Raw genomic sequence first — 13,126 nt, forward strand, 5'->3', positions numbered from 1 at the left:
TAAAAAAATAATTGGCTAACAATGAAAATATTTGACTCAAACCTAACTAGCTATGGTATTTGGAGATTGGGTACAAGCTTGTCAATATGTTTCCATCTTTCACTTTCTATTTGTAAGTCACCTTTCTGCTGATCAAGTTCTATTTGTCGGTGCTTTTGGTTCCTATGTTCAATGCTATAGTTGCAATTATTTGTAAATTTGAAAGAACTTGAGTTTCTGAAGGGGAATGGAGATTCTACACTCTTAAAATGGAACTATTATGCATCATTTGAAGTATAAACTTAGTTGAATATGAATTAAGAGATGATGTTAGCTGTAATTCAAATTCAGTATTATAGTTGCATTTGCATTTTATTTAAAAGTTTACATTTGATTTGTATTTGAGTTGAGTTTGGGTGTTAGTATATAAATTCAAAGTGAATTTCATTTTTTAAATTGAGATTTTGAGATCAGAAATTTAGTTACAATTTTTTTTTCTCTTTCCTTCTTTTATTTTCATTCTCTTTAATTCTTATGCATGAATGGAGGTGTGAACCCCAAGAAATGAGACACTTCAATCATTTTCAAAATGTTATTATTCATTAAATAGATTTTGACTACCATCCTTAATTGATATGTTACACTGGTCTATTCATTAAATGTTACACTCGTCTTCCAAATGTTGTCAAATAATTTAAACACGCCTCAAACTGCTGAAAATTACAATCCACCTTCAAACGAATCCATAGTGAATCTATATTTCTCTCAAAAAAAACACAAAAGTATTAATTAACATGTAAGAGAGCCAGATGAAGAATTCGTATCCAGAGCTCTTTACCTGAGGTATGTTTTCGAGGACGAAAACTCTTTTAGTGGGGGAGAGTTGTAACGCCCGTATAATTTTAATATTAATTTAATCAAGAATATTGAATTAATAATTAGAATTATTAAGGACTTTGTGAAAATAATAAATAAATAATGGTTTGTGGCATTTGGGCCATGTGAGAAATAGTAAAAGAGGGGGTGTGATATAGGAAGGCCCTTTACAAATATTATTATTATTTTCATAAAATAATTGGAATTGGGAAGAAAGAAAGAACGTGAAAGAACAGAAGTCTGAGGAACGAGGAACGTGAAGGAGAACGGTAGAGGGAGAGACCAAGAATCAAGAATTTGTCTAAGGTAAGGGGGGACTTATCTGATTATCATCTATTATCGGGTTAGGGGTTGATAATACTGAATAGATGTGGAATTCGGGTCGATTGAGTCATATGATAGGTTTAGGGATTGAGTCAATTGTATGATGTTTGATCTCTATGTTTGAATCTATGATGACTGCGTTGTTATGGTCTCAATTGATGTGTAATTGGTGTATTATGAGACGTATTTTGTGTTGTTTGTGCATTCTATTTCCCTAGGTTCGTACTGGTATGGTTTGAGTGTGTTTGGAATGCATAGAATGCTGTTTTCTGCAGGTTGGGGTTCTGAAATCGCCGGTTCGCGCCGCGTGCACAGGGTGGCGCCGCGAACAGGTGGGCAGAATGCCAGGAAGTTGTGATACGCTCAGGTCGCGCCGCGTACCTGCGTTCGCGCCGCGAAGGCGTTACTTTTTCTCGTTTCGCGCCGCGTGTGGATGTTTGCGCCGCGAACAGCTTGGCAGAGAGCCAATGAATTTTGGGACGCTCAGTGCGCGCCGCGAACTGGTGATGGCGCCGCGTGCTGTTGGTGTTTTTGAGATGTTTTTAAAAAGTTCAAAGATGTATAACTTTTTAACCGTTGGTCCGTTTGATGCGCCGTTTTGAGCTAAACGAACCTTGTAGGATAATCTATATGATGATGATTGATTGGTTTTTAGAGTGATGAAAATACATGTATGCTATTCTTGTTGAATATGATGATTGGTGCAAATACGTGTATGTTGTGTATATGATGATGATGGAATTGTGATTGAATGATGTTAATATATATGAACATACTGGAATGATGATGATGATGCTGATGATTGATGTTGATGATGGTATAAGTATGTTATATATGTTGCATTCATTCATATTCATTGATGATACTGTATCCATAAGGGTGTGTTGGATCAGTGAAGGGCATGATTCCCATCGTGTGGAATCTGTGCTGGCAGGGCCGTATCTTGGACGATGTTGGATCGGTCATGGGTTACCCCCATTTGATGATGATTGGTACCACATGCATAGTGTCAGTTCATACATATGCATAATTTATAACATGATTGGATGTATTCCAGTGTTGTAAATGTTGATGATGTGTTGCTTGTTGTTTGATTGTTTGGAATGTCTGTTATGAAACAATTGGGTGAATGATACAACTGTGATGTGTTATTACTTTATAACCTTATAACATTTGTTAATTATGATGAGACTCACCCTTACATGTTGTCATTTTCAGATTGAGGATAGCGGCTGTTCGACTCGGTGAGGATTAGCTCATGAGTCAGGGTCTTAGTAGCGTCAGGTGTCATGCTCTGATAGTTGTAACACTGGGGACGCGATTTGTTTAGAGTTTATGATTATGACTCTAGTTATGTTTTGATGTTTTGAAGGATAAGTTTTGAAGATGTTAAACTTAGTCCGTTTTTGATAAATTTCCGCTGTGTGAACATGAAACGTTTTAATTTATGATGATTACCTCAGTGTATGCATGACATGACTGAATGATGTTTGTTTATTATGAATTGTGGCACCCTTATTTCATGTACTCTGAATAATTGTTTTAAAATTGTCGCGGGGTTAGTAAGGGGTGTTACAATAGTGGTATCAGAGCATAGTCGGTCGTTATGACCAGAGTCTTAGTGTCAGTTTTGCTTTCCTATGTATGCGACTAGTAAGAGTTAACTGTCGATACTTCTGTTCTGATTAAATTGGTTGTGATTTAAGCAGAACAATGGCTGGAAGAGGAGGAAGAAACGATGATGCTATCGCTGAGGCTCTGGGCATGATTGCTGGTGTGCTGGGAGGAAATGCCAATGGAGCTGCGATCGGTGCTGACAGGCAGCTGATCAGCTTTCAGAGGAACAATCCTCCATTGTTCAAGGGCACGCATGATCCTGAAGGTGCTCAGAAGTGGCTTAAGGAGATCGAGAGAATCTTCAGAGTCATCGATTGTGCTGAGGATCTGAAGGTGAGGTATGGTACTCACATGTTGTCTGAAGAGGATGACGACTGGTGGCTTACTACCAGGACTGAACTGGAAGCTGACGGTGTGGCTATTTCTTGGGCTGTGTTCAAGAGAGAGTTTTTGAGAAGGTACTTTCCTGAAGACGTGAGAGGTCGAAAGGAAATTGAATTTCTGGAACTAGTTCAAGGTAGCATGACAGTACCAGAGTATGCTTCGAAGTTCGTGGAGTTGGCGAAGTACTACGTTCACTATAACAACGATGAAGCTAGTGAATTCTCGAAATGCGTCAAGTTCGAGAACGGTCTCCGTGATGAGATTAAGCAGGGTATCAGATATCAGAGAATCCGGAGATTTGTAGACTTGGTGGACTGTAGTAGGATCTTCGAGGAAGATAATCTCAAGCTGAAGTCATCTCACTCTCGCGAGTTAGTTGACAGGAAAGGGAAGAAGCCTATGGATAAGGGTAAGCCATATGGTAGAGGTAATCCAAAGACTGGTGGTTGGAAGAAGCCTAGTGGGGGAGACTCCAGTGCTTTTGTCAGGTGCTATAACTGTGGTGAGGTCGGGCACCGTAGGAATGAGTGCAAGCTGAATCAGAAGAAGTGCTTCAAGTGTGAAGAGGTGGGTCATGTTGCCGCTGATTGTAAGAAGAAGATTGTGACTTGTTACAATTGTGGTGAAGAGGGTCACATTAGCCCACAGTGCCCTAAACCGAAGAAGAACCAAGCTGGAGGGAAGGTCTTTGCTTTGTCTGGATCAGAAACCACTCCGGAGGATAGATTAATTAAAGGTACGTGTTTTATTCATGGCACACCTTTAGTTGCGATTATTGATACTGGAGCAACTCATTCTTTTATTTCTTTGGATTGTGCTGAGAGGTTGAATTTGGAAATATCTGAAATAAATGGAAGTATGGTTATTGATACTCCAGCGTCGGGGTCAGTAACTACTTCGTCTGCATGCTTGAATTGTCCGGTTGATATTTTTGGTAGGGAATTCGGGATGGACTTAGTGTGCCTTCCGTTGAAACAACTTGATGTAATCCTGGGAATGAACTAGTTGGAATTCAACCGTGTTCATATCAACTGTTTTGCGAAGACGGTAATCTTTCCTGAAGAAGTTCATTCTGATGATCTGGAGATGACGGCTAGACAAGTGGGTGAAGCTATCAAGGACGGTGCAACAGTGTTTATGTTGTTCGCATTGATGAATGTGAAAGAAAAAGTGGCGAGTAGCGAATTACCTGTGGTGTGTGAATTCCCAGAAGTTTTTCCGGAAGAAGTGAATGAATTACCACCGGAAAGAGAAGTGGAGTTTTCTATTGATTTAATTCCGGGAACTAGCCCAGTGTCAATGGCACCATACCGTATGTCACCGTCTGAACTGACAGAACTGAAGAAGCAGTTGGAAGAATTGCTGGAGAAGAAATTCATTCGTCCTAGTGTCTCTCTGTGGGGTGCACCTGTGTTACTAGTGAAGAAGAAAGAGGGTTCAATGAGGTTGTGTGTGGATTACAGACAATTGAACAAGGTTACTATCAAGAATCGGTATCCCTTGCCGAGGATTGATGATTTGATGGATCAGTTGGTTGGAGCATGTGTGTTTAGTAAGATTGATCTGAGGTCTGGGTATCACCAGATTCGTGTGAAAGACGATGATATTCAGAAGACCGCTTTCAGGACAAGGTATGGACATTACGAGTATTCGGTAATGCCGTTTGGAGTTACTAACGCACCTGGTGTATTTATGGAGTATATGAATAGGATATTTCATCCTTATCTCGATAAGTTCGTGGTGGTGTTTATAGATGATATCCTAATATATTCTAAGAGTAAGGAAGAACATGCAGAACATCTCAGAACTGTGTTAGAGCTGTTGAGAGAGAAGCAACTTTTTGCCAAACTGTCGAAGTGTGAATTTTGGTTAGAAGAGGTTAGTTTTCTTGGACATGTGATTTCCAAGAATGGTATTGCTGTTGATCCTACAAAGATAGAAGCTGTGTCTCAGTGGGAAGCTCCGAAGTCAGTGTCAGAGATTCGTAGTTTTCTTGGCCTTGCAGGTTACTACAGGAAGTTCATTGAAGGATTCTCAAAGTTAGCATTGCCGTTAACTAAATTAACCAGAAAGGGTCAGGCTTTTATTTGGGATGTTAAATGCGAGGAAGGATTCCAAGAGCTGAAGAAGAGGTTGACTAGTGCTCCTATTTTGATTTTGCCGGATCCGACAGAATCATTTGTGGTATATTGTGATGCTTCACTGATGGGTTTAGGTGGAGTATTGATGCAGAACCAACAAGTAGTCGCGTACGCGTCGAGACAACTCAAAGTGCATGAAAGGAATTACCCGACTCATGATTTGGAGTTGGCAGCAGTGGTTTTTGTCTTGAAGTTGTGGCGACATTATTTGTATGGGTCGAGATTTGAAGTGTTCAGTGATCATAAGAGTCTGAAATACCTATTTGACCAGAAGGAACTGAATATGAGGCAGAGAAGGTGGTTGGAATTCCTTAAAGACTATGATTTTAGTTTGAATTACCATCCGGGTAAGGCAAACGTAGTTGCTGATGTTTTAAGTAGGAAGACTTTGCATATGTCTATGCTAATGGTGAAGGAATTGGATTTAATTGAACAATTCAGAGACTTGAGTTTGGTATGTGAAGGTACTCCTACTAGTGTTAAGTTGGGTATGCTGAAACTAACCAGTGGTATTCCTGAAGAGATCAGAGAGGGCCAAAAGGCTGATGTCGAATTAGTCGACAAGTTGACTTTGATTAACCAAGGCAAGAGCGGTGAATTCAGAGTTGACGAGAATGGTATACTGAGGTTTGGAAACAGAGTTTGTGTTTCGGATGTTGCTGAACTCCGAAGAAATATTTTAGAAGAAGGACACCGTAGTGGATTAAGTATTCATCCTGGTGCTACCAAGATGTATCATGATTTGAGAAAGCTATTTTGGTGGCCTGGAATGAAGAAAGAAAATGCTGAGTTTGTGTATTCTTGTTTGACTTGTCAGAAGTCAAAGGTTGAACATCAGAAGCCATCTGGATTTATGCAACCAATGTTTATTCCTGAGTGGAAGTGGGATAGCATATCGATGGATTTTGTTTCGGGTTTGCCGAGAACTGTTAAGAATTGTGAAGCTATCTGGGTTGTGGTGGACAGATTGACAAAGTCTGCACATTTCATACCGGTAAGAATGGATTATCCGATGGAGAAGCTGGCTCAATTATATATTGAGAAGAGAGTTAGTCTGCATGGTATTCCTTCGAGTATCGTGTCAGACAGAGATCCGAGATTTACGTCTAAGTTCTGGGAAGGTTTGCATAAGGCTTTGGGTACTAAGCTGAGACTGAGTTCTGCTTATCATCCGCAGACGGATGGACAGACTGAGAGAACAATTCAGTCGTTAGAAGATTTGTTACGTGCTTGTGTATTAGAAAAAGGAGGTGCTTGGGATAGTTATCTGCCTTTGATTGAATTTACCTACAACAATAGCTATCATTCGAGTATAGGTATGGCTCCGTTTGAGGGATTGTATGGTAGGAGATGTAGAACTCCATTGTGTTGGTACGAAGCTGGTGAGAGTGCTGTGATTGGACCAGAAATTGTACAACAGACTACGGAGAAGATTAAGATGATTCAAGAGAAGATGAGAGCTTCTCAGAGTCGTCAAAAGAGTTATTATGATAAGAGGAGGAAGACACTCGAGTTTCAAGAGGGAGATCATGTGTTTATGAAGGTTACTCCTATGACGGGTATTGGTCGAGCTTTGAAGTCAAAGAAGTTGACTCCGCGTTTTATTGGACCATTCCAAATTTCAGAAAGAGTGGGAGAAGTGGCGTATCGTATTGCGTTACCGCCAATGCTTGCCAACTTGCATGATGTATTTCATGTGTTTCAATTGAGGAAATACATTTCGGATCCGTCCCACGTGATCCAAGTGGATGATGTACAGGTGAAAGACAACTTAACGGTTGAAACGTTACCTGTGAGGATTGAAGATAGAAGACTGAAGCAATTGCGGGGCAAGGAAATAGCTTTAGTCAGAGTAGCTTGGGGAGGACCAGCTGAAGGAAATGTTACCTGGGAGCTAGAGAGCCAGATGAAGGATTCGTATCCAGAGCTCTTTACCTGAGGTATGTTTTCGAGGACGAAAACTCTTTTAGTGGGGGAGAGTTGTAACGCCCGTATAATTTTAATATTAATTTAATCAAGAATATTGAATTAATAATTAGAATTATTAAGGATTTTGTGAAAATAATAAATAAATAATGGTTTGTGGCATTTGGGCCATGTGAGAAATAGTAAAAGAGGGGGTGTGATATAGGAAGGCCCTTTACTAATATTATTATTATTTTCATAAAATAATTGGAATTGGGAAGAAAGAAAGAACGTGAAAGAACAGAAGTCTGAGGAAAGAGGAACGTGAAGGAGAACGGTAGAGGGAGAGACCAAGAATCAAGAATTTGTCTAAGGTAAGGGGGGACTTATCTGATTATCATCTATTATCGGGTTAGGGGTTGATAATACTGAATAGATGTGGAATTCGGGTCGATTGAGTCATATGATAGGTTTAGGGATTGAGTCAATTGTATGATGTTTGATCTCTATGTTTGAATCTATGATGTATGCGTTGTTATGGTCTCAATTGATGTGTAATTGGTGTATTATGAGACGTATTTTGTGTTGTTTGTGCATTCTATTTCCCTAGGTTCGTACTGGTATGGTTTGAGTGTGTTTGGAATGCATAGAATGCTGTTTTCTGCAGGTTGGGGTTTCTGAAATCGCCGGTTCGCGCCGCGTGCACAGGGTGGCGCCGCGAACAGGTGGGCAGAATGCCAGGAAGTTGTGATACGCTCAGGTCGCGCCGCGTACCTGCGTTCGCGCCGCGAAGGCGTAACTTTTTCTCGTTTCGCGCCGCGTGTGGATGTTTGCGCCGCGAACAGCTTGGCAGAGAGCCAATGAATTTTGGGACGCTCAGTGCGCGCCGCGAACTGGTGATGGCGCCGCGTGCTGTTGGTGTTTTTGAGATGTTTTTTAAAAGTTCAAAGATGTATAACTTTTTAACCGTTGGTCCGTTTGATGCGCCGTTTTGAGCTAAACGAACCTTGTAGGATAATCTATATGATGATGATTGATTGGTTTTTAGAGTGATGAAAATACATGTATGCTATTCTTGTTGAATATGATGATTGGTGCAAATACGTGTATGTTGTGTATATGATGATGATGGAATTGTGATTGAATGATGTTAATATATATGAACATACTGGAATGATGATGATGATGCTGATGATTGATGTTGATGATGGTATAAGTATGTTATATATGTTGCATTCATTCATATTCATTGATGATACTGTATCCATAAGGGTGTGTTGGATCAGTGAAGGGCATGATTCCCATCGTGTGGAATCTGTGCTGGCAGGGCCGTATCTTGGACGATGTTGGATCGGTCATGGGTTACCCCCATTTGATGATGATTGGTACCACATGCATAGTGTCAGTTCATACATATGCATAATTTATAACATGATTGGATGTATTCCAGTGTTGTAAATGTTGATGATGTGTTGCTTGTTGTTTGATTGTTTGGAATGTCTGTTATGAAACAATTGGGTGAATGATACAACTGTGATGTGTTATTACTTTATAACCTTATAACATTTGTTAATTATGATGAGACTCACCCTTACATGTTGTCATTTTCAGATTGAGGATAGCGGCTGTTCGACTCGGTGAGGATTAGCTCATGAGTCAGGGTCTTAGTAGCGTCAGGTGTCATGCTCTGATAGTTGTAACACTGGGGACGCGATTTGTTTAGAGTTTATGATTATGACTCTAGTTATGTTTTGATGTTTTGAAGGATAAGTTTTGAAGATGTTAAACTTAGTCCGTTTTTGATAAATTTCCGCTGTGTGAACATGAAACGTTTTAATTTATGATGATTACCTCAGTGTATGCATGACATGACTGAATGATGTTTATTTATTATGAATTGTGGCACCTTTATTTCATGTACTCTGAATAATTGTTTTAAAATTGCCGCGGGGTTAATAAGGGATGTTACACAATCCACCTTCAAACGAATCCATAGTGAATCTATATTTCTCTCGAAAAAAAAAAACACAAAAGTATTAATTAACATGTAAGAGAAACGAGAAAAAAAGTATAGAAGAAGTGTGCATGAATATTTGTTAATAAAGCTATTTTTATATACTATAACTAGATAAACACGTCAAATAAAAGGACAAATCTATAACAAGAAGATAAAAAATATCGCCAATTGTAATGGTGGTATATTGAACTTATAAGAAAAATTGTTTTTTAATAGAAAACGTTTAGAGTAACCTGTTATAAATTTTAATAAATAATACTTCACTATTTTTTACTAACATATCAGTTTATTAACTAAAAAAATTCTTATATATTTTAGGGTTATTGAACTTTTTCGTCCCTTTAAATATTTCAAATTTCGTTTTTAGTCCCTCCAAAAATTTTCTTCAAGAAATCGTCCCTTCAAAATTTTTCTTGCGAACTATTGGTCCCTAACGTCAAATTTCGTAGCTAATCGGTGGCTAAAGTCGTAGCTAATCTCTAGCAAATTTGACCTTAGGGACCAATAGTTTAGACGAAAAATTTTGAAGGGACGGTTTTTTAAAGAAAAATTTTGGAGGGACTAAAATCGAAATCTGCAATATTTAGAGGGACCAAAAAGTTCATTAACCCTATATTTTATTTATTTAATGGATTTCTTATATTAATATTGAAATTCTTAATATAAATAAAATAAATATTAAATATAAAAAGTAAAATGGAAGAAAAAGGAAAAGAGAAGGGCTGTCAATTATATTATCTTGAATAACAGCATTATATATAAAAAGTTATTATTTATTTTAGAAATTGTAGATAAAATGAGTGTATAATAGAAATAAATTTTTAGTTTTATTAAATCAGTTAATATAAGGGATGTAATCGAATTGATTTGGATAGATTTTTGGTATAAAAAAATTGAAATGGTGATATATTTATCAGTTTGATTTGGTTCGGTTTTTAATATTTTTCGAAAATGGAATCAAACCAAACTAACCAATTTAGTTTAGTTTGGTTGATCGGTTTATAATTTTTTAAAAACAATGTTCATCAATATATTCTTCACTATCGTATTTTTGTGTGTATATTTTATGCTATTATTTTTAAAATATTCATGTCATTTATTTCATGTTTTATTCTTTCAAACAAATTACAAGTTGCTTTAAGACATAATTTCTATTGCATAATAAAATAAGTTCACTATAAAATATAAAAATTAACACTTGAAATCAAAATGTTGAAAAAAGATTTCAAAGCTTAACAAATAAAACATAATAAAGATATATAATGGTTGGACCCATAAAAAAATTGAGCTTAATGATGGGTTAAATAAATATTTAGAATGTATTTTCATTAGTTCGATTCATCAGTTTAGTGGTTCTTAAAAATTAAAATCGAAAACTGAAACAAACCATATCAGTTTTTATTAGTTTGTTTCGATTTTAAAACTAAACCAATAACAATCGATTTTATTTCAATTTAGTTTGGTTTTAATTATCCATTTAGTTGAATTTTTCTAACTATTTACACCCCTAGTTAACTTGATAGCGGTGAAGAAACATAAAAGGCAAAGACACAAAATAAAATCTCTAACATCCAATTTATTTACCTTTAAAATAATTAAATTGTCACTAAATTCCTTAAAAAAAACTTTTAAAAAAGGTATGGAAGGGTAAAATAATCACGTCCTTAATATATTTAATTTTTTAATAATATAGTAAAATAAAAACTTGACTATTCAGCTGCAGTACATAATCAAGAAGTGTACCTCTCCTCTGGTTTCCTGTCAAAACATGAGATGACAACTCAGCTTCTGTACCTTATCATTTTTTATTTCCTTTTAAAAAACCACTAGAACCATCTTATTATTTTTTTTAATTTTATTTTTGGGTTCATAATAAAAGTGTAGAAGTTTCTTGGATTGCGAAGAGCCGTGAAAGTTATCTATCTCTATCTTTACATTCACGGTGTTAATACTTCCATTCAATCCGCATCATCATCGAAATTCTATTATCATTAATCAAACCCAAAATCCTCTTTCTCACGGAACTTTCTCGACAATTAGACGTAACTAACGCAGTACCTTCTCGTTCCTTCCTTTCTTTATTTTTCTCTCACTTTCTCTCTCTTTCCTCATCCTTTTATTCTCAACCGAACCTTCTAGAATCACCACATTAACATAACCCCTCTATCTCTCTCTCTCCTAAACCTAACAATCGCCGGCGATTATTTTTCGTCATGGTTCCGCCTCCACCACCGGTGGACAACGGCGAATCCACCGCAGCTGTTACAATTACAACCCCCGCTATGGACTCCCAGAGATCTATTCCGACGCCGTTTCTCACCAAAACCTATAACCTAGTCGAGGATAAATCCATCGACGACGTTATTTCATGGAACGAAGATGGATCCACCTTCATCGTTTGGAACCCTACCGTTTTCGCTAGTAATTTGCTTCCAAAATATTTCAAACACAATAATTTCTCAAGCTTCGTTCGTCAACTCAATACTTATGTAATTCAATTCATTCTCTTATTCTTTTTTTTATTACTCGTTAATTCTTATTTTTTAATATATTAATTTTATTTTCGGTTTTGATTATTGATTTGCAGGGATTTAGAAAAGTAGTACCTGATCGCTGGGAATTCTCGAACGATTGTTTCCGAAGAGGTGAGAAGCGCCTTCTATGCGAGATTCAGCGCCGGAAAATCTGTTCTGCGGTCACGACATCTGTTTCTGCTGTTACGACGGCGGGGGAGACCCCGACGGTTCCGGTTGCAGTTGCTTCACCTATGCCGCTGACTGTAATTCCTATGGCGATGCCGATGGTTTCACCGTCGAATTCTGGTGAAGAACAGGTGATATCATCGAGTTCGTCTCCGTCGCGAGCGCCATCGGAGCTTCTTGACGAGAACGAGAGATTGAGGAAAGAAAATGTTATGCTGAACAAGGAACTTGCTGAGATGAGATTGCTTTGCAACAATATATACACTCTCATGTCAAGTTATGCAAACAACAACAATAGCAATAACAATAGCTGTAATAATAATAATAATAATCAAACGGACGGTGGCGCGCAAGGAAGCAGAGAGTCCGGTATGACGGCAGTGAGGCCGTTGGATTTGATGCCGGCGATGAAACGAAGCTCCGGCATGGAAGAGGTGAATCCGAAGCTGTTTGGCGTTGCTATTGGAACGAAGCGAATGAGAGAAAACGGTTGCGAAAGAGGAGAAAGAGGAAGAGATGATACACTGTTGCGACTACATCAACCAGGTTCTCCGGATGTGAAATCAGAGCCGTTGGATTGTCTGGATAGTGATCAAACGCCATGGGTGAACCGGTGTACAAGAGCGAACGAGAGTTTATGTAAATGACACCTGGCGGTTTAGATGCAGAGATAAGTTTTAATGGTTAGATTAGATGGTTAATGGTTATAGGGAATCTCACGCGAAGGTGCACCTGATAATCTGTCACGTGTGTCGTTTAACCGTGTGGGACCGATTCTCAGAAGATACTATTTTGTCCTTTTCTTTATATTTTCAATTTTTAGGGGTAATTCTTTTGTCATGTACTATATTTAACTTTGCTGGAAGTATCTAGAATGTTATTTTATTCCGGGATTGTTTTAGGTGGAAAAAAAAAACTAAAATACTCCTTTTAGTGAAAAACGTCTATTTTATACCTTAACCTTTTAATTTTACGGTTTTTCACAACACACTTAATTACCTCATATGCATCACAACTCTTGATTAGTATCATGGTCTACCCATAAAAAAAATTGAAGTCTAGACAAAAATTTAAATATTATTTAAAGATTATAAATTTACCTTGTATATAATATATTAACAAATTATTTAAATATCTTTCGTTCGACTTGATGTATTATTAAGTCATTGAATAATTTTATT

The 13,126-nt window shown here is 37.5% G+C and overlaps 1 protein-coding gene across 1 annotated transcript; it reads left to right on the forward strand.

Annotated features, from left to right (window-relative positions):
• The first annotated feature begins 11,150 nt into the window (after nucleotides 1–11,150).
• On the forward strand, nucleotides 11,151–12,830 carry LOC131653146 (heat stress transcription factor B-2b-like). Its single transcript, XM_058923224.1, has 2 exons — nucleotides 11,151–11,732; nucleotides 11,831–12,830. The coding sequence occupies exons 1-2, from the start codon at nucleotides 11,457–11,459 to the stop codon at nucleotides 12,590–12,592; spliced, it is 1,038 nt and encodes a 345-aa protein (XP_058779207.1). The 5' UTR covers nucleotides 11,151–11,456; the 3' UTR covers nucleotides 12,593–12,830.
• Nucleotides 12,831–13,126: the final 296 nt, after the last annotated feature.

The sequence above is a fragment of the Vicia villosa genome, linkage group LG2 (genome assembly GCF_029867415.1).
Source record: "Vicia villosa cultivar HV-30 ecotype Madison, WI linkage group LG2, Vvil1.0, whole genome shotgun sequence".
Classification (NCBI taxonomy): Eukaryota; Viridiplantae; Streptophyta; class Magnoliopsida; order Fabales; family Fabaceae; genus Vicia; species Vicia villosa.

Bases quoted from the DNA above. Each gene is read 5' to 3' on its own strand.
- LOC131653146 (XM_058923224.1), top strand. From the start codon at position 11,457: ATGGTTCCGCCTCCACCACCGGTGGACAACGGCGAATCCACCGCAGCT. The intron at 11,733-11,830 runs GTAATTCAATTC...ATTGATTTGCAG, and splicing joins TTCGTCAACTCAATACTTAT to GGATTTAGAAAAGTAGTACC.